Source organism: Solea senegalensis, linkage group LG13 (genome assembly GCF_019176455.1).
Source record: "Solea senegalensis isolate Sse05_10M linkage group LG13, IFAPA_SoseM_1, whole genome shotgun sequence".
Classification (NCBI taxonomy): Eukaryota; Metazoa; Chordata; class Actinopteri; order Pleuronectiformes; family Soleidae; genus Solea; species Solea senegalensis.
The window spans coordinates 20870882-20893922 of record NC_058033.1 but is presented as its reverse complement, the minus strand read 5'-3'; the positions used below and the strand labels follow the sequence as shown (position 1 = coordinate 20893922).

Genomic DNA, 23041 nt, shown 5'->3' with positions numbered 1-23041 from the left:
TAAAGATCTTATTCTCTTTAAAAAGGCAGAAATGACATTACTGATGCACAGAAAGAAGGTCAAGAGGGAGCTTATCGATTGTTAGAGAAGGATTGTAGACCCCCACCACCCCATTTTAGTTCCCAGATATTATCACCTCTCAGCATAAGAAGTACCGGATGGGATGTCCGCTATAAATGCATCAAGACTGCATTAAAAACAAGGCCTGTGCACCACATTATACGAACGTGAGACATCATAATGGGTGTTGGCTGGAAGTCAAGGAACAATTGCTTGCCATAGACGAAGGAGAAAAAAAAGTTGTGGAAGCAATTACAGGGTGTTGCGTAATATCTTTATGCCGACCTGAGAGCTTTAGAATCATATTATGTCTGCGTCTGTGATTGTGTTAAAATGATTTTAACAGCTGCCTTCAATATTCCGTTCTCCATGTGGGCAAAATGCATTTGGATGTTAACGCGAGTCAGTCGGCTGAGATGCTTAAACAATTAACGCTCGGTTTCATAATGGCGACGATGAGGAGAAACATCACCATAATGAATCCAAACTCATGACATTTTGTGTGGAGAATACATCGAGACAATTGCCTCTCTCGTAATTGCATATTCGCTGTTGTCATTCACCGACGTTATGGATATGGATAGATCACTGCACTCTTGTTCGGTCCTGACATGATCACCAAACGTATGAAGCAATGTATGAAGATTCAGACTGAAACACATCTTAATCGCGGGGATAAATAAATAAATTCATCAATAAAGACAAAATGTGCTCAACGTAAGTAAATTGTGGGACTTTATGAAGACGCTTCGGCCTCTTTATCCCCGTGTAAAGCTAACCCGCGCCATATTTATAACTTATGACATGCTAATGAGCAAACGGAGAGTGACGGCAGCCTGCGGATGCAATCACGGCTAAAGTATTTAGTAGACAAGTACAGTTTAAGATTTTAATGTTACAAGGTCCCAAGAGCTGTGGGAAGTATTGTGTTTTGGATAATGTGCAGCCCGCTGGTTAATTATGAAGATAAAAATTGTCGAGTGTGCTGTAATGGCAAAAAGTACAGCCCTAGAAATGACGACATTTACATTTTTTTGTGCCTGAAAGTCCTTTGACTGAAAAAAAGTCCCCTTGCACGTTGTACAGATGAGCATACTTGTACTCTGAGGGTGTCTCTGGAGCACATGTACTCTTGAGGTGTAATTTTTATTCCCTGTCTTGGTTTCTCTTAAACTGGTCGGCGTCCAAGTAAGTAGCTGTTCACATTATGTAACGGGCAGAACGAGCCCGACAATGGTTCAGTATTTGACTTGCATGGTGTAATGGAGAAAGCTCTAGTGTACAATTTCATCTTTGAATAAAAGTAGCCTCCACCAGCAAAGACACTGAGTTGTTACATGAGCTGACTCATCTGACTCATCTTCTGAGGCAATTTCATTACTGAGTCCCCTTTCGTGAGCACTCACGCGTACAGATGTTAGTTAGTTACGTGGAGCATTTCGGCTGCTTTTTTTCCCATTACTATGTTAAAACACAGGCTATACGAATGAGCAATATAGATATATCATATCCATTTTTCAGCACAACCGAGGCAATATGATGACTTCTCTTTTTCATTTTCACCAACTGCACAAAACAAACTCAAGCAAAAAGTATTCAAAATGTTTAAAATTGGATTGGATTTGTGAAATATGGAAGTTCAAAGTTCACTTGGCTCATTTTTATGAACAAAACGAAAAAAAAAAATGGTGTAATTTTGTGACTGCTGCGCCACTGTTGCTAATTTGAATCACTACAAAACATGCGATATAAAATGAATCATAACTGTGCATGTGCAACACAGATCTGCGCTGCATGAGAACTAAGGGAAATCACTTCTCACATTTAGAACGTTGGATTCCATTCATTTAAGCCAGTTGTAATCCCAGTTAAGTTAATTTGTGTATACAGCTTTCATTCTTTACCTAGATGAACACATATTTCTGTTTATTCAAGCCTTTTTTTTTACGCCCCCTGACTTCATCTCTCTCACTTGAAGCGCTCGACGGTGACCTCCAACAGATGATGCAAGCAAAGAGAAAGACATTGAAGCTGTACACCTTAAATAAATAAATAAAATATAAGAACAATGAGCAGTGGAAAATCCTTGAGGGGTGGTGGTGGTGGTGGCCGTGCTCCATCTTGCATTATTAAGTCTGGTAGGTTTAGGTACATACAGCACGCCTCCCTATGGCATTTTAATAATCCATTTAGATTACACCACACTCAAGTGCCACTTGAATGCCGCATTACAAACATTAAGTGGGCCGGCTGTACACTGAAAAGAGGCCTTTAATGCCACCGGTGAATATACATAACGTATAGGTAGGTGTTTGCTCATTAGCACAACTAATTCAACTATGATGTAAATGAATAGAAATAATGGAACCCAAGGTGTTGCTTGTGTGGTTGGGAAGATTAGCAGAAAATAGACTAAGGACATGAAATAAATCTCTTTATACAGGAGGAAGACGTGCAAATAAAAGTAAAGACATTATGAAATTGAATATGTGAGAGCAAAATAATGGCCTCAAATAATGGTCAATAGATGTTTTAAGGCAGGAATCTCTAGAATTAAGCTATGCATCAGTATAAGTGAGTTTAGTTTGTAACACATAACGTTTGGTATAGTGTGTGTGGTGTTGTATATACTGCACATGTTAACACAGTGGTAAAATGTCATTTTCACCTGTTTTGTTGCCGTGAACTGAGAAAAAAAAAAAGTGAAATCTCTTCGATCTTCTAGAAGAACTGCGGAGAATCTGTGTCACGGCTGCTAATTGAAAAAAAACAAGACATTCTGTGACGCAGATGTGCCGCTCGCGCATCCAGTGAGGCCCCAGCCTAACAGTTGGCGACAAAGTCACTGAGCGATGACAGACAAATCGAAAAAAACTGTGACAACAAGCGGTGAATCCAGATGCATTCAGACGGTGAGTGAGAACAGAACCAAAACGCAAATAATACGGCAATTAGACCACAATGACAACATGCACCGACTGTACTGAAGCGAAAGAGGCTCGTGTGGTTGAGGCGGCGACCGTCTTTGGTGTCGAGCAAGAAAAACACTATGGATGGCAAAATCTGACGTGGGTTATTATTCAGAACACACTGAGAGTAGTGAGAGCAAGTAGAGGCAGAGAGGGAAGGAGAGGTAAATGGAGCAGCTGTCGCCATGACAAGATTATCAAAGGTTGTTTTGTGCAGTCAACATCTCATAAGCCGTGTGGACAAAGATGTGTGTGTGTGTGTGTAAATGGCGACTAAAGCAGACACCGAGCCTGGAAATGTGCTTGAAACAGACTTCAGATATTTAATTAGCTACGAAGTTATGCAATCACAATTACATGTGGTAAACCGTACCTACAAGCATGTTGTTTTTGTTATGATCATTTGCACTCGCTGTTGCCTTTGGTGTCTTGTGATAGTTCATTCCACTCCAAATATTACTTCTGTGACTCTACTGCACCAAAGACGCGCCGCTTGGATCATTATTATATCTTGCAGATGCTCCTTATGATTAATAATGACACACACACGCGCGCGTAAAGCACCAAAGACACACCGCTGAGGTCGTTATTAATCTTACAGATGCACCTTATTGTACAATTAGTAACACAGCTCTAAATGTCAGGGGGGGGAAGGCGTGAAATCAATTCCCCCAGGTTAAACAAGCTCTCCAGTTAGGCATCTGACTCACTGTTGCCTGTGACAGTGAATGATGGAGTGGATGCTGAGCCATCAGACAGTAGACCGCTTCCCCGCAGCTGTAGGTCTAACTCTTAAACAGCAGCATCTTGTTTCCTTGTTGGTGGTTGGAGGACGGGTAATTGATGCCATATTGCCGTGGTTCCATTTCAGAGTAATGATTATCACACCTGTCCTGTGAAAGCGGATGTTACTCTCTCCTGTTACATCCACTCCCTCTGTTTCCTGCCTCAGTCGCTGTCTCTCCCTCTCACACACTCTCTCCTGTTACATGCACAGTAACATAAGGGTGGGGGCGCTGTTTCAGGAGGAATCTCTCGGTTTGTTGACATGTCACCACTCATGCTCACATTCGAATGTTTCGATGTTTTGGGTTTTTCATTTAATTGGGAACCAAGAGAGAACGGAAGGGACACTCTGGTATTCCCTATAACTCATGTATTTAGACTCATACTCCAAGTTATTCTAGGAAATAAGACTATTGTGTAAGTATTTGATGTTCCAAATGACCAAAGCATGATCCTGTTTCACGTACTTTGTGTTTTTAGAAACATTTTAGTGGAGTGTTTGAGTTCATATTAAGCACATCTGTTTCATGTTCTGCAAAGAGTGTTGTTGTATACACACATATGTGAAATCTCTGTGCTCTGACAGGTCATATTACACTTTAAAACTACCACTTGGCTGCTTAACGACTGGTCATGAGGGATATACAGTGTACTAGTGCATATTAACGTATTCATTATGCCCTTTATTAAGCACAATAAGTCGTCTTTCGTATATTACAAAATAAAAATGCCAGCATCCTTGTGTAGAGTGGATAACACTCATCACTGTGTCACACCTATTTTTAGAATTGTTAATCAAGGTAACATGTTCAGACTGTAATACTCGCACAGAGTGTGAGTGGAGTGAGATTGCTTCACTTCAGCTCGTCCACATGCGCTAACCTGACTGAGGTCAAGAGCATACCGTGTGTGTGTGTGTGTGTGTGTATGGTATCACTTTTCTGTATAAACATCACAAAAATATCTGTATCCATCTGCAATTTTGGTATTAACTAAGATGGAGCTTGAGTCTAAACTGGTATAGTAGTAATCGTCCAGCAGAACAATTCAATTCCATAATGTTATAATGATAATGCTAACCAGAAAGGCTTGTAAACTTGTTTTCACTTTGTGTTTTTATTGTCAGGCAACTGTATAATTATTAAACTATTATCCAGTTGTTATTTGATCAATATAATAGTGCATTTATACAGAAAGTGACACAGTCATTTTATATACGTCCCAATTGAATGTATTCGGACTAGTAACAAAGTTAAATTTTTTTCATTACATTTTGAGTAACCGATGTGAAAATCTTTTAAACTATATAAAACATTTTCTGACAAAGGTGCCGATGTCTTGTAATTGGTCATGTGGGTCACAGTGATTTGTCTCACGTCTGGCACCAACACAGATTTCACAGTGTGAGGAAACTCATACCGCCAGCTGTCAACGGAGCATAGGGCTGGATTTTTGCTTTATCACAGCTTGTCAAAACACAAGAACTTGATAATGGCCAAACAGGAGAGGCGGCGGGTGTGGATCGGTTTTCACAGTAGCTGAACATGAAACTGAAAGCTGATAATGGGATAGTGTTGAGAGGAATAATGCAGCGCCGGCTCCAGCTTTGAGGGATTTGACTTCCTTCAGCCGTCTGAACGTTTGCATGTACATGGAACGACGGCACATTTTAACAGTGCTCACTGATGTGAGCCGGATTTCGACGAATAACAGTTGAAATAAATGCATTTGTGTTTCAGCGCAACATAACAAGTTGTTGTGTTGCTGTTGTTTTCGGATTTTAAGGGCTTAGATTATTCTTCATGGCCTTTTGATTCCATGAAGTGGCACGGTTGGGAAATGAGGCTGTCGAAAATATTGAGTTTATAACATCTGCGGTGATGCTAAGGCTAATATACCAGCGTTATACCCCAGATTCCATCTATTTTAATCATCCGGTATTACAACTGTCAGCTGCAGGGAACGTATCCAAGCAAACAGATAAAAAGAAACTGATATGAGATACGAGTCAGGAATGAGAAAGTTTAGAAACGCTTTGCTTCTCGATGCTGTAAACTTTCACCCAACATTGCTTAGAAATAGTTGTGCAACCTTTTGCATTTGGCTGTGTGATAATATTCCACACGGTGATGCATGCCAGATTACTCTATATACTCTACATATATATACTCTGTATTAGTAAAGGTAACTGATGTTTTTATCCGTATTTCCGCACAATGAAAATAAGCAAATTTGGGACCAGAGGTTGTTTTTCTTTTCTAGTTTTGGTAGTAAAATGAAAAACATGCTCCGTCTATGAAGAGATGTCATTTAGAGTGAAATGAGAGAAGCAACTCACTAGAAAAAATATAACACTTTACAGATTATTGTTATGTTTTAGTTGAGAAATGCATTTTCCTTTTTATTACTATGAATATTCTAGCTTGTTTATGCTCACATTAAGTTATTATTACTTGTCATTGCACGTGTGAAACTGAATCTTTTGTGCCGGTTAAACATGTTTGGCACGGATCTGTGCCGCAGACGCACCCATGATAAATTGCCGTGGGATTAATACACAACTCCTTATATGGACACCCTGGTGTGTGTGTGTGTGTGTGTGTTTATAGGTCACATTATTTGCTTTAAAAATGCATTGTTGTTCATTTTTCTTATGTGTTGTTGAGTCAAAGCTATGATTCATTTTATATCTCATTTTTAGCAGTGATTCAAAGTAGCAACAGCGGTGCAGAAGTCAGAAAATTTGACTGTTTTTCTTTCATTTTTGTTCAGAAAAAAGTAATATTTTAAACATTTTGAGTACTTTTTGCTCAGGTGTGCCTATATAGTTGGTGAACATACAGATTGCCTAGGTTGTGCTGAAAAAAAACGATATAAGATGCTCTATATTGCACATTCTTATAAACAAAAGTAGCCAAAATCTGTGTTTTTCAGCTTACAGTGCAATCTGTGCATGTGGAGGTGAATGTGACAATCATTCTTGGTGAGAGTAAATTTGATTTATTAATTTAGTTAATATCATGTTTCCAAGAATATCTGTGTCATACTGAAGAATGGTTTAAATGGCTTTATGTTGCTTCCATTGATACATTCTTCTTTGTTTTGTTTTCACGAGGTCATGTTATAAGACATCTCACACACGCACACACACACACACATGTGCACACCCTCCTCAAGCACCCTGCATCTCCTGTAGGTCAGTCCCACTGTGAGGAGATATTGCTTTCTTCAAGTGTGTCCTTGCTCAAGGAGCTACTGTATTCAGGCTGTCAACAATCTGGTCTCATACAACTCAGTGCACGTGCAAAGGAAAAAGCCATAAACCAGGCGACGCCGACGCCCCGTCCAAAAACTGAATCTGTGGTTTAGATAATGCCGTTGATAACCAGTTTTGTGTACTCGCCGTATATTTGCGATCGATCCACACATGTCTATATATTGCATTATCTCATTGTTGACAATGTGAGTGTGTGTGCTTCTTGGTACTCTGTTTGAATAGCAATCAGCTTCTTCCTCAGTTCCCCTGTCCCTACATAATGCATGAGATGTGGGACTGCTCCAGTCGATTGGGCGTATTCTTATGTGTTGTGTATGGGAAGACGACGAAGGACGACTGTCCATAAGCACCCTGAAGCAGAATTGAATTGAACACACACACAAACACACCGTGGAAACACGAGTGGGACAAATGATGAGGACAGGGACAAGCTAAATGTTGCTCTCCTCTCTTCGTGACTGACGGCTGAGATTGAAGCCTCCGTCAACTTTCCTCAGTCTTCCAGTGGGACTCAAAAAGCAACCTAATAACCTGTGTCCTGCTCTGCCTTCTCTTCGCCTCCCCATCAACCCCCCAACACCACCCCTTTTTTGAATTGCCACTCAACTCTACTCCTCTCCGGGGACACAAAGGGGGCCTGCAGATGCTCCAATCGACTCTAATAAATTGTATGTAGTCAGTTAAGCTGCACAACTGCCAACTGCCAAAGCTGTGAACCTCTGCTTGGGGAGAGAGGAGGGGAAAAAAAAAAGGGTTCCTCTAAATTTGATTCAACTTCAATGGGGGAGGTTTCTTGAAAGCTATGTCCAGGCCAGAGTAAATGATGAGTAGGAAAGAGAGAGCGAAGACCCGAGACAGTGAACAGTGAGGTTAGAGAAAGCACAAGTAAACAAAGTCTCTTTGTTAATGAAATCCGTCATCTTGTTCCAAACATGTCATGAATAAATGCTCTTATTAGAGTAAACATAAAAAAGGAGCATGGCTCAGAGTAATGCACTCAAAATTCAATTTTAAAATGACGACACAAAAGATTGCACAAACTCATTGTGCAGCACTTTTGAGGCTTTTATGAAATTAAGCAAAAACTAATTCAAATTATTATTATTATATTATAAATTGTCATCTGGGCGACGGTAGCTCAGTGGTAGAGCGAGTTGCCTTTCAAGTCTACATGCCGATGTGTCCTTAACCCCACGCTGCTCCTGAAGGCTGTGCCGACAGCGTGTGAACGGGTATGAAACATGAGTGATGAGGAAATGCACTGCACATACTGTAGATGGCCTGTATGAAAGTGTGAGTGAATGGGTGAATGGTAAAACTGTAGCGTAAAAGCAGCGTTGAGTGGTCATCAAGACTCGAAAAGTAAAAACATACCATTTATCATGGTAATCTGTCGACTGTGTCAAAAACGTTGAATACCAATATTATTTATTATGGAGCAAATGGGCCAAATGAAACCCCGCAGCAGCCACTGTATGTGTTCCTGTTGTCTATTTACTACACACGGTGCACAAGCTGTTCCAGATACAGAGCTGAATCCTGAGGACTCCACACACATACGACATCTCCAGAGACGGGAGAATTTGTGTCACTCAGCTCCGTGGGGGATCGGCATGTTTATTATTAGACCGCTTTGGCAAAATCTGTGCCCCCTGTGCCAGGTTCCTCACGTCCTGACGCTCGTGGCATTCGGACCATGTGAGGCAGGAAATTGAAAGCCACTTGTTGTTGGAGGGCTTTCTGGAGGAACTGAGGTGACAGAGTGCAGTATGAACATATGGTTGAGCGGCGGTGAGATCACATTTCCTCCCTATACTGACGGCACTACGAAAAGAGGAGATGGAGGTGGGTGAGGATTCAGTGACAGGCTTTAATCCCACTTTTCAAGGTCACAACACTGTATAAATATTGTAAGGCAACAAATACCTCATTCTCATTTGACCCCCAATATCCTGTCCAACTAATATGAATTAGTTGATGGGATGTCTTCTCTTATACGCAAGTGCAAAAAAAAATGCCAATTTGTGGAATGAATTGTTCCAAGCAAACTACGAGTAGGATACATTTAAATCAAAAATATTTGATGGATGCTTCAGGACCAGTCTTGCACTTCAGAGACTGATCCAACATCTGTCATGTTCTCAGGACGTCTCCCTTGGCCGGTTCTGTTTAGTGGTTAATGATCAAAGCCATTCACACACTCCTGCAGTGGGTTCAAATATCACTGTTTTCTAATACGTGCAACAGGAGCGCCATGGGGATTGAGAGGGTGGATAAAAGAGGGGACGGATGGGGCCAGATGAGGAAAGAGGGATAAAAGAGGTCACTGCGGGTGCTGAAATCAGAGGCTTGAGGATAACAGCAATTTGCATCACTGTTACATTGAGTATACCGATGCCTTTCAGTCGCCCCCTCCCCATAATATCACAAACCCCACATCACCCAATCCCCCGCGCCTCCTTTCTCAGTAAACTCAAAAAACTGACAATCAAAAAGATCGATAACCAACACTCACTGTTAGTATTGAAGCCTCTGTTCTTCTCCTCCTCCTCCTCATCATCATCCCAGTTCTGCACCAGTCGTGCCATGTCACTAACTTTTCTTACTCTTCTCCTCAACGTCATACTATTCTAATAATAATAATAATAATAATAATAATAATAATAATAATAATAATAATAATAACTTAGATTTCTAAAGCACATTTCAAGCAACCCAAGGTTGCTGTACAAGTAGAAAAACCGAAAAAAGACGGATCCAAACACTAACAAAGAAACGATGACAAGTGTCACAAACAGTCGCATATTAACAAACACATACAGTATTTACACATCCAATAGACAATGGAGTAACATTGGCATTGTTCTTGTTCTTGGTTTTGAATAACGTTGTGCTAATGGCAAAAAAAAGCCACCATGGGAGTTAATGGGAACTAAAACTAAAACTGAAACTGAGCTAAAAAGCACCATAAAGCGCCATTTAGAGCTCTGGGGTGATGAAGAATTTGGCGATAATGAGCTTTTTCACTTTCAGAAGCACCTTTTATATTATAGTGATTTGATCCATGCAAATAAAAACTATGAAGTCACCCACTTAAACTTGCTTTTATGCCTTAAGTATATAATTTGGCAAATCCTGTTTTTTTGTCTAGTTCAGTGAAATTTAGAAAGTGGATAGTGGGATTATTTAGGTTAAATAGGAGCAACTTTTTTGTAGTTTTGACCCGTTTATCAATTAGTTTTTCTCTGCAAATGTTTTGGAAAATGCCATTCCTTTGACTAAAATCTAAACCATTGTACAATTGGGCTGGACTGAGTAAGCATACAGAGTTATCTGGCTGCTCTGTCTGTCTGGGAACCCTGTCCATGTGGATTCTGGTTATTTTACGGATAAAATACAAGCTAGAGTTTGTTAAAAAGTTAACATTTGTGACGGATAAAAATAGAACAAGAATCTTTTATCCACCCCAGCGGAGGTCAGTTGTATAAAGTGGTATCCAGTCAGTATTTTGCAAATGGCAAAAGGATCCTTGTCATGACAAAGAATCCATTGCTTGAGGTAAGATTACTCAAGATCCCGAGCAAGTGACAGTACTTTACAGTAAGTGCTGGCGTATAATTATGCCCCGGTTCACTGGCCTTTCATTTTTCAGGGATAGCTGCATGCCATAGAAGAACGGTGATGAGAATATCTCCTTTAGTATAGCCGCGTATGTCAGTGGCAGGCCAGGTAAGTGGAGTCAGCACACAGTAGTAGAAATTATCTCAGTATCTGTGTCTCCCCTGGCAGTAAGGTGCACACTAGCAGGCTTTTGATGATGATACATCGCTTCAACGGCGTGTGTATTAACTGCATTTTGTCAGTTTTTTCTTCGCGTGTGAAACTGAAACCAAACCCACACATGCTTTTAAAGCAAGATATATCTAAAATTGGGAAGACTAACCTACAAAGCAATCGTGAAATCTGTAAAGAGTTCAAGAGTTTTACACAAAGAACTGCACTGTACATTTTCCTCACTCATGTGTCGGGGGTTGTACAGTTTTAGGTAAAAAACAAATTGACAGATTGTTTAAACTCACTAACTGGTGCTGAATCTTTAAACGCCTTCACATCTGTCTTTCCATCAATGCAATAATGTTTAAGTATCAGCATGATAGACCTCCTCAGTCCATTTGACTACATTAAACATCAGGGATCTAATACCTGGGGAGAAGTCGTGATCGTCCGTATCTGCCCTCGGCTCCAGTGATTGTGCCACCTGCATAGGGCTCTTTGTGCTCTTCTTAGAGGAGACGGTGGGTCATCCCTTATTCCCCACCTGTGCCGATCTGCTGGTGTTAAAAAGAACATTTCTCATTCACCAGATCAATGAAGAGACACAGAAGCACGACTTTCCACTTGCGCCTACCTTCAGCTACTTTAGCTTCACTTGTGTCTCTCCTCTGCCTTTGGGTCTGCTTCGCTCCTGTACACGGTTTTGAATGATTCCCTTCTGCTTCAGTGTCCTTCCTGTCTCACCACATCTATCAGCTGCCCACTTGCATTTCGATCCTGAGGCAATGCCATGTGTTTATCTTCTCAGCCACCATTGCCTCCTTCAGCTACATGACCAGTAGATAATGGAGTAGCCATACTTCTAAAGTTTGTTTTTCCACTCGCTTTTTGTCGTGTCACAAAGGATGTGACAGAAAGGGAGACCACACATAATTTAACATATTTTAATTAAATTAAAGTAATCAAATACTTAAACATAATGTGTAACCAAAACAGGAACAAATAATGTCAGTGGGCAGGTCAGAGACAGAGGGAGAGCATCTGTGGCAGGTCTGCTTAAATTGCCTCCTGAGCTGTGTGCAGGTGTACTGCATCACTCAATCAGCCACAGCTCCACCCACCTGAAAGAGGGGGTGGAGCTGAAGAGCAAGGGAAGCAAACATAGCCAGCCCTGAATCCGTCACAGTCATCTTTCATTAATTCCATATGTGCTACATAAATTGCGTTGCATGCTGGGAAAAGTATTATCCCCAGTTTGTCCCTGACCTGAATGTGTTGCTTCTGTCAGCGAGAGAGAGAGGAATCAAACTACTTTCCTTTCACTACCAATAGTTTTGGTTTTGGTGTCACTTGATTCTACAGGACATACTTTTCCACTTGTGATAATCATGTGTCTGCGTTGACTTTATTTGTTTAAAATCCATTACTGTCCCTGTTTCCAAGCCAAGCCTTCAGGGTCCAACTTATATGTTAAGGTCACATCAACCATGAAACTTGAAGGCTGGCAGATGAACTGCAGGAAATGGGCAGAAAATAACCTTGACTTGAAACCTTCAGACGAGCGACGGCTCACTTCTATGACAAAAAATGCATTTAGCAAAGAAACTTCAAAATGAGTAAACATAAATCTGGACTGCAGGTCGTTACAATGGGAGTTTCCTTGCTCCAACACACCTGATTCAAATAAATGGGTCGTTATCAGGCTCCTGCAGCATTCGATGACGAGCTGACCATTTGAATCAGGTGTGCTGGAGCAGCCCGGACGCGTCTAAAACCAGGACCAGGATGGAGAAACGCTGGCTTTAATCACATTTTTTATTAACGTCAGCCTCCTGCATCACTCACTGTCTCTTTCCCTCCCTCTCTCCGACATAGTTAATGCTCATCATGACAGTTGTTATGATGGCACTAACATGCACAGCGCTGCTGCAGTTACACTGGTTATTTACAACATCGTACAGAGAGATTAAGAGAGCGATGCGCACTATAGATGTCTTTAAGGAGAGCTTTATGTTCACAGCAAACTAGCCACAGTGGTACCTCAGTGTGGCCAGGGCTACGGAGGAAACCACCAACTTCTTCAAATAGATGGATCAGCAGTAATAGGCTCTCAGGGATGACAATGAAAACAAAAACATTTGCTTGCTTAAATAACTCCGCTCACAGCGATGTAAGAGTACTTCAGTTTCAAAAATAAAAGCAGACACAGTCATGGAGAGATTTATACAACAAACGTTGCCTGTTATCATGGCTCGGGCTTGAAGTGATGTAATACACATCATTGTGATTCTTGTTATCTAATCTCCGCTGTTAAATATTGCAAATGATGCTCTGACACAGTGCCAGGCGAAGAGCACAGCTGTATTGTTTTCATCCGTCCCTATTCAGCCGTGCGCTGTGATCTCTGGAGCAGAACAAAAAAGCCCATTTGTACAGTACACGTGTTCATAACCCACCACATTCACAGAATGAATATAGTGTTAAAATATGCAGATTTTTGATATAGTATCTATGGAGAGGGATGTGCTTTCATGTTGTTTTCGATGCTCGTGTGTCAAAGAAAACAGGAAGTATGCACTATGTGTGTGCATGCATACTATATATGCGTGTGTGTGTGTGTGTTTGCATGCACACAAGAAAGCAATGCCTCCGTGGCTCTTTGTATATTCACCGCGTGTAATGGTGATGCAGAGGAGACGACATGGCAACAAGCATCTCTTCAGCCACACGTGTTGTGGTGAGTGTGAGCTGTTATATAACCACATACCAGGGATGGAAGTGTTGGGATGGCAGCACGTGCGTGCAGCAATGAATCCACTGGTGCAAAGAAATATTAGAAAACGTTTGATTTATTCTACTATGTTTGCAGGAACCTGCTGCTTTATGTTCTGTTAATCTGATCAACTCTAATTAAGCCTCAGTTATCAGGCTTCTGCAGTGCTTGTGTTGGAGCAGGGCAGTGGGACCCCAGGACCAGGATTGGGAAACCCTGTTTGATTTACTCACATCATTCTATTTCCATTCCACTTCGACTTATAGTGCTGAGTTCAGGAACTGCTGCTATACTATTTGTGTCTTTGAATTATTCAGTTGTCAAAATGTTTGCTTGTCAGCACCCCGAGCCAAAATATGATCCAGACAACGACATGACAAAACCTATTTCAGTCACAAACAGAGAAGCGTCTTCTGTTTCAATGACTTTATCCAGTCAATATCTAAGTCTGTGGTTCCCAAGGTGTTGTAGGATGTCAGACCTGTAGCCGACGGGCATATTCAAAAATGTATGCTCAGCCTCTTTGTAAGGGAGTGGATGTGCCAGCCATGACCAAAAGTTCCCAGTTTATTTAACTTAGTTTGGCCGGCTTATTACTTCAGTGAACTACATGAGCATCTTACCGTTGGCTCGACTGTTTCATGACAAGTTATCAAAGTTATGATGTGTTTTATATCAAATATTAACTTTAAAATATGACATATATATATTATTTTTTCTTTTTGATCTTGGACAAGTTCCATACCAGACATGAAAAACGGAAACAGTTGGTTAAGATTCCTTAACATTCCTTGACAGACTTTATGCCGTGTTCATACGGTATAAAAGATGTTGTCGATGTCTGACAAGCAGACAATAGAGTTCCAAAAAGGCAGTGGACTGTAATGTGTGAGAGGACGTTCTGAGAGGAACAAACAGAAGGGAATGGGTAAATATGTTATGCAAGTAGAATATTGTGAACCCATTTCACAAGCCCTACTTAAGTAAGAAAGAAAGACAGCTGTCAAAGCAAATGGAGCGTGCAGAGGATATTTTGTAAAAAGCCATTCTTGCGGTTGCTCGAAGGTTATTTTCATTTGTCTGAAAACATGCGGTCTCTCGTCCGCGTTTGTATGAATATGACACACGTACACAAAAGCTCACGAAAACCATCCGAGCAAGCCACAAACATATGCTTCGCCCTTTATCGTGCATTAACAGACACAAACTGACACAAGTGCACACAACAAACCCGAAACCATCTGTCTCTCTGTGTGTGTGTGTGTGTGTGTGCCTTTCTGACACATACACACTCTTTCACATGTTCTCTAAAACGAACAGAAAGAATTCCCCATTGCTGTGTACATTGTGAGTTTCTGACCTGCACTGCTGCTGTTCTGTTGGCTTTTAAGTGAACTTCATCCAATATTGAAGCCCACTGTGCTCTAATTTGAGAGTTTGCGGTGGAAACATATTACAGAACAGCTGTGTAAGATGGAGTAACCTTTCCTCTTCTGTTTTTTTTTTTTCCATCTCTCTTTCCCTCTCCTGGATGCTGTTCCCCCTCCCCCCCACTCATCTCCCCGTCCCTCTTTGCTCCCTCTATGCACTTACAGGACTACACTTTGACGATGTACTTCCAGCAGGCCTGGCGAGACAAGCGGCTGTCGTACTCTGAGATCCCGCTCAATCTGACCCTAGATAACCGGGTGGCCGACCAGCTCTGGGTCCCCGACACCTACTTTCTCAACGACAAGAAATCGTTTGTCCACGGTGTCACAGTGAAAAATAGAATGATCCGCCTGCACCCTGATGGCACCGTACTGTACGGCCTAAGGTGAGATTTTAATCTCTTGAAACAGCAGCCGATGTGCGTCTCATTTGCAAAGAAATAGAAATGAAAAGAAGAAAAGAAAAGAAAAGAAAAGAAAAGAAAAACAAACCTCTCTCATCCTGGTTGGGCGAGGCTCCAGATAACGAGGCTCCACACACATTCTGATAATTGTGATTATCAACTTTTATTTTTTGAATCTGGTGGAGGATGGGAATCTAACCTCCATCACTGTTATTAAAACAGTGAGTCAACAATAGCTGTGGTGGGCTGTCAGTAATGAGCTAATTAGGGCCGGATGACGGTAACTACTGATGTGAAGTGCAAATTTGCTCATGAGTGAAAATTCTCATGTTCCTGAGGTAACCTACTTTCTTTTTCCACAGCTACAGAACATGGCACATGTATGTTACCAACGATGCTCCTGTGCAAACACTAAACATCTTTTAAATCAACACATCAGTACCAAGGGAAGGTGCTCTGTTAATACCACTGCAAAACAATAATGTCATTGACTTGAATTCAGTGCGCCATTTTTTGGGACTTATTTCCTTATTAAGGCTGAAGATTCTTAAGATAATTCTTTCTTGCTGCACTGGCAGATCATTTAGCTTGAAACACGGGTCGTTACTCAGTTTGCATCTTTTTCGTAGGAATTCAAACCCCAATCGTAAAGAAAACGTTCCTTCCACTCGACTTCACCGTGGAGTGTTTTTTGACCGGTAGGATGTCAAAACATCCATCTGTCTTAATCATATAACCCACCAAAGACCAATTAGAGAGCATGCGGTCGTAACTTTTCCTCTCCTCTGAAATACAGTGTAGATTGATGGGTGTGTTTCTCAGACAAAGGATTTGTTTTGACACCTTCACAGCTACAAAACCCTGGAATTTAAAATAAGCCAACTTCTTCATGGAGCCTCAGGCTGCTAATAAGACTTATCCTGCCTGTTTTCCAGTTGCCAATAATCCTTGGTATCCTATAAAAATTGATCGGCCCGTTCTATTGTTGAGTTTGGTTTCAACCGATCCAAGTCAACATGATGACGGCACACTTCTCACAACCTCGCTGATGTCTCATCAGTTCATTTTGCAAATAGGCCTCTGATGTCCAAAACTCTATAAAAAAGTTATTGAAAACCATAACGTCTTAATGACCGCCATGTGCTGTGGAAAGTGAAATTAAAGCGTGCGAGTGAGAGAAAATGAGACAACGCATGAGAGAGAGGGGAGCATTAATGACCAGAATAGAGTTGGGTGGTAGATTTTGGCGAGTGCGGGAGTCACAGCAGGACTCGAGTAAACGTGCAGCAGAAAGACGATCTATCAGACTGTGAACGGTTGAAGAGTATTTGAGTATTAAGACACGTACAGTGTAAAACCTGGTTGTCTCGTTGCCTTCCAACTGTTACATACCAATGATTTTGTTCCTTAATTGCAGTCAGTTGTGATTTTGTCTGTCGTACAAATTATAACAGAAAAAAAAAAGGTTTCAAGATGATTACGTTCCTGACTCTCCCCTGAAATCTTTACATAAGCCTATGACTCTCTGCCAAAAAAACACTATTATTACAGTTGCCATTCTGTACTTTGTTTAGATTAGATAAAAAAAAAAGAAGACTCATAAATCATTGCGTCATACTTTACTTAATATACTGTAATTACCATTCTCATGGGATCACGGCTGGCTGTAAAGTAAAGTAATGCAGATAATTTATCTGATGAAAAAGCACGACATGGTGCCTTTGTTATGGGTTTATTACAGTAGGAAATAAACAAAAATATTTAATATACAATGTCATTCCTGGATAGTCGTGCCCTGAATGGTCCATTACATTACATTTATCAGTCTTCAGGGACATTAGTTTGTCTGTTTACTACAAAAAGTTCAAGTAAAGTACATGTGTATGTTTTTTTCCCCTTTTCTTTTGATGTTTATTGCAGCCTGGAAAAACAATAAATGCATAAATTAAATTAATCTGTGATATACTCAGACATATTGTCGTCCCGAATAGTCCATTAGACTGATGCCCAAGTTTGGCTTGGACAAACTTCCATTTAATTATTACATTTGTTGCATCAGACTTGTGCTTTATTGTGATCATTGCCTGGAATATCACAAGTGGACAGAAGCTAAAAGAAGAAGAAAGCGAGAGACCAAAATCTTCCTTGTGTCGGTCAGTTTGATTGAAAAACAGTTCAATGCCATTCATTCCAATGGCACAGTGGACGATATGACACAACGAAGGAACACACATTACTTTGAATGAAGTTGGATAAGACTGAAAGAGGGAGGAAGAAAATCCATCACTATTGACACTTAATATCATGTAAGTGGGACGAGTAGAGTTCTGCAAAAGCAAACGGGTCACGGGGATCGTGTCCGTGTCAGCGGAGGCTCATAAATCCACGACGCGGCACATGCAGATACAGCACATTACTGTCCCCTGAAAGCCTAATACAATTTATGTAGTAATTCGATTTATTACGTCGATAAATTAAGAGTACGCGGAAACCAAAATCGAGTCCAGGAGATAGTTGCTGCGCCGCTGCGGAGTCAAGCTGTAAAACCGTAAAGAAAATGAAACGTAAATTATAATAAGAGTACGGGGATAATGATTCTCTGACTGTGACATAGCATGAATGGAAATATTATTTACTTGCTTTTAAAAAAAAGTTTTTTTTGTCCATATACAAACAAAACAATCTGTTGTTTTATGAGGCGTTGATGATATTGCAGCTACGTATAAGTGGACACCAGCCTGGCAGGGTTGTTAGTCATCACTCGGAGGTTGTTAAGTATCACAGCATAAACCTCCATGACAAGCACAAGGAAAATAACTAATGGAAATGTAAACATCACCATAATATTATTGTAATTCTGGGAAAACATGAAGTAAAATTGCATTACTGGACTGTGCAATTAACATTGTCACACCCTAGTACTCCTTTAATTATTTTCCTAGTTGCCCATCATGACCAGTTGTGAATGATGAGTACGTATAACCTCTTGTTATGTATAGTAATCTATACATAGTTGTTAATAATTAATGTATTCCAGTATTACAGCATGCATGCTGTAATGAGGAAACAGTGGCCACATTATTCATGTATATATAAAAAAAGGAGCATGATGCTTTGTGAAAAGGAGAATCTTTCCATTCAGCGTGTTTGTTGGAAAACTAATTAAAACTAAACTAAACACACAGAATGTACGAGCACCTGATGAATATTTAACATACACTCTTTTAACGTATTTGCCATTGAGCTGCAAATGTACAGGGAGCCATGACGGTGGTTAAAATGCAAAGAGCTGCAGCCCCTCGTGTGAGCTCCTTAATAATAAGCACATATCCATTGACAGACAAACCAGTATTTATTCCCCAAATAACTCGTACCCCCTACCTCTGATCGTCCAGACGCCACTTCAACGTTTCAAGAGGATTATTTCTGTTGCAAGTGAACAACAGCAGGCAGAAGACATAATAATAATAATCATCATCACCATCATGCAAAAGGACGTGATCGCAGACAACAACAACAACAACAACAACAACAAAAAGACACAGGCACATATTGGGTCTTGTCATTGTTTTCCGTTGAGTTAAACATTCTTTGTAGGGCACAGCCAAACTGCTATATATGAATTAAATCCTAAACAGCAGATAGAAATGTCTATTTTGTAAAATAAGTTTTAGTGTCTGCAAATAAATCGCCTTATACACACACACACACACCCGTCTCATAAAAGAAAGAAAGCAATGAATATTTTGTTTTTTAAGTTAAGTATTGTCTGATTTGAATAATCAATACATTTACACTAAATGACAAACAAAAGTATTTTCCTATTACATTTAATGCCATTCTTTCACTCCGTATGCATTTAGTGTTACAGCGTCCAATTATGGATTCTATGGGCCGATGTTTTCTTAGTGGCTGTGGGTGGAAAGCAGCTGGAACTGCTATGAGTGCTCTCAGACTGCTGTCATTATCTCAAATATCACATAATGCAACTCTGTCTGCAGGAGCGTGAGTCTTTAATGGAAGGGTAAAAGTCAGTATTTCATTTCTGTGTTGAACGAGACTTTGGGTAAAATAGATTTGTAGGATTATTGTTAGTGTTTACAAATCACCACATGTGTGGTTTACTTGTTAACTTGTGTTGTAGTGTTTCACCCTTTCATTTTCCCTGTGCACCAAACAGTTGATCCAATAAACTATAAATTATAGTTTTAGTGTTAATATCTTCATATACTGTACATGTTTTGGTAATGCATGTTTATTATTCATGCATCTGAATAAAAGAGTAATATTATAGGTTTAAGTGTCATTTCAAAACGTGCATGTGCTTCGCTGAACAATATCTTTCCAAACTTCTCTGCACTCAAAAACAAACACATCACATCACATGGATCTTCCACCTCAGGGTCCATGAACTCCGGGTTCAGTTAAACTCGCCTCTGAAACCAGGCGCTACAGACTCATGACTCACCGAACTGTTAGCTTGGCTTAGTGATGCTTTCACAGACGCAGCGGAGGGACCGCTTATGAAATATTGACAGAAACAACTGTACTTAGTTACTTTCCACGCAGCATTTCCTCTCTGAGTATGTGACAAACTGTCAACACAATTATTTGGAGTGAATCTCAACGACCGCCTGCAGCCCCCAGAGGCTTTTATTTGACCTCACAAGTTTTATCCATCGAGGAACAAAATTTTCAAACGCCGTCTGATGAACACTGAGGGTCACTGCAGGTGATGAAACATATGGGGCTCAGTTAGTGTGGTTATCGCTGTCCTCAGGCAGTATCCAAGCGACCAAGGACTGTACTAAGACGGAGCAAGGAATGCTGCCATGCATTATTCAACAGATGGAACCAGCGAGCGGTACGTGAGGGCAAACGGCTCAAGCCAGACAGCTGCACGGAGAGGGAGGCACGACGTGCATCCACAGATTGGCAGCAACCAAAACAAAAACAAACAAAAAAATGCACAAACATGTAACTTTACCACACGGAGTCTCCGACAGTGGGACTCTGCTTTCTCCACTGACTCACTCTTGACACAGAGATCAAAAAGTTGCCTGAAACTGACCTTCGATTTATTCCTTGGTTGAACATGTGGGAAAGCCACTGAGCCGCAGTACATTTATGAGAGAGGAATAAATGCTGACAAAGACAAGAATCCATCTCAGAGCTCTGAGGCTCAAACAACCTCCACGTCTCTCTCTCTGGGAGGTAGAAACACCTGAGGTGTGTGATATGAAACAAAAATGATCATATGAGAACTCTTGGAATGCTGCTGTGATCGTCCCCTCGCTGTCGCACAGGCCTGACACACTCTGTCCTCATATTATCTTTATGTTCATTATTTCACTCCTGTGGTCTTGCTGCCCTTTCATGTGAGACCTTTAGAGAGCCAGGTCTCCCTCATGGTTAAAAAAAAGAACTACACTTGATCAAAGTTTTGCCAATAAATAAATAAATAAACTGATTTATTTACTGATTGACACTTGCTTCAAGAAGCTTTCAGTCTTTTTTACAGGCTCATTTGACATTAGATATCCTGAGATTACGACAAGAGATTCTGATTTGGTCAGGTGTGCTCCCACCTGACTTAGGACCCCAACCTCCAGGGCTCTGTAGTTCCCCGTTGTTTGGAAGTCTTTTTTAAACAAAACAACAACGTATGTGTCATTTCACTGAAGAAAGAGGTGATTGTAATCGTTCACATGTTCGGCCGTTGTTGTCCGCTTTGATTCAACAAATCGCTTGGACAACGTTTTGGAAATCGGCGTATTATACACGTTGCCTGTTACCGCCGACACAGGATGTTTACAGTTGCTATGACAACACATGAACGCTGCCTGTAGCATATTAGATCAACCGCCGGATCAATAAACACCCCTAAAATGACAATTTGGCACAAGTAAATAAAATCAACACGAACCATTAACATCCATTAGCCTAAGGACCTTAACAATTGTATTGTCACAAGTTGTAATATAATACTTAGGAAAATAAATGTGTCGATCCTTTCCGTATAGTAACGAAAACAGTGACCACACAAACTTACAAATGCATTGTCACTGCTGCGTCATCACATGAAGAGCTTGCTGCCAGTCATATTGTCTAATATACAAGAGCATGAATGCTGGGGTTTAGAAGTGCATAGATTATGAGATGCATAAACGATTGGCACTGCAGTGGCTGCTGGTCCGAACAACAGAAGAGGGAGAGAGAGAGAGAGAGAGAGAGACAAAGAGAGGCATGGAGACACACACAGGGGTGATTATCTCTGCTGTGTAACACAGAGGACTGGACTCAAGATGAGCCTCTCCTCTGGCACAAATTTATCTGTGTTGTCAGGTGTGCCGAGACGATTACCCACCATGCTGTGTTGCTTTGTGGCAATTCCCTCAGTGGAAGTCAAGTTCTTGCACAAGACCAGAGCCAAGGAAAGAATGGCAGCCTATTACTCACAGCACTGTCCTTCTGTCCACCTCTCAAAGTCTGACGGACAATGTAACCTCATCTACCGGCTGCTGTGATTGTCATTTATGATCCATCCCTGTCCATTGATTTTTTATACAGCAATTGGAAAGGCAAAACACTATTATAATGATATATATACGCAGAATATATTAGGGGCAGGGAAGTAGAAGGCCATATAGCTCCATGGCCATCACTGTTTGTAGCTATTATAAAAGGTTTTATCACGCTCAAACTTTTCTTTTAGAATAGTAGATGAGGTTTTTGAGTAACTGTGCCATAAATAATCCATCTTTAAACTGCTTTGTTTGCAGGATGTGGATTACAGAAGTTGGACATGGGTTTTGATTTCTTTTTTTTTTAAAGGAAAATCAGTGTATTACATGCAGCCATTGTTTACCGCTTTGTCCTCCACATGAGGGCCGCGGGGCTGCTGGTGCCAATTCCCAGCTGACATAGGGCGAAAGGCGGGGTACAGTCACCAGTCCATCGCGGGGCCAACGTAAGAGACAAGACAAGGACAAAAGGACTAAATTAAAATGTTTTAAGATGCATCTAGAGTTAGATGTATTCTAGCGGTGTATTAATCTACATCTCGTGGAGACTAAAAATGTTTTCACTCAAACTGAAATAAAAAATGGTCATAAATGTGTTACAAAGAAACAGACAACGGATCAATTGACTTCTTTATGAAGAACAGAAAATATCATTTCAGTTCCTCTCATCATGTCCTCAATTGGAGTTTCTTATTGACCAGTTGATGCCAAAATTGGATTCTGCCAAAGAGAAAGTAATGCCGTTAAGCTTTGGGTGTCAGTTTTATGCGACACTGTCTCATTTACCCCAAAGCTCTTGTATCTGTCAATACAATGACTACTGGGGCCATCCCAGTGGCAATGAAGATCTTAATCTACAGCCTTATTGATCTCTCTCTCTCTCTTTTTCAACATGCTCCTTAGGGTCAGATGGTATTGATATGTGTCACCTCCACTGCTGGAGGTAAAAGCCAGATCCCGTTTTCAGTATGTTACATGATTCTATAATTTAAACAATTGTCATTTAAAGTACTTCCACTTAGGTGAAACTTGTTGCCTGAACAA

The 23041-nt window shown here is 40.7% G+C and overlaps 1 protein-coding gene across 1 annotated transcript in view; it reads left to right on the top strand.

Annotated features, from left to right (window-relative positions):
• Positions 1-23041, top strand: part of LOC122780065 (gamma-aminobutyric acid receptor subunit beta-2-like) — a 44182-nt gene that overhangs the window by 4048 nt on the left and 17093 nt on the right. The window contains exon 4 of the mRNA XM_044042838.1: positions 15235-15455. Within this exon, the coding sequence (XP_043898773.1) occupies positions 15235-15455 (221 nt within the window). The remainder of the gene's footprint in view (positions 1-15234; positions 15456-23041) is intronic.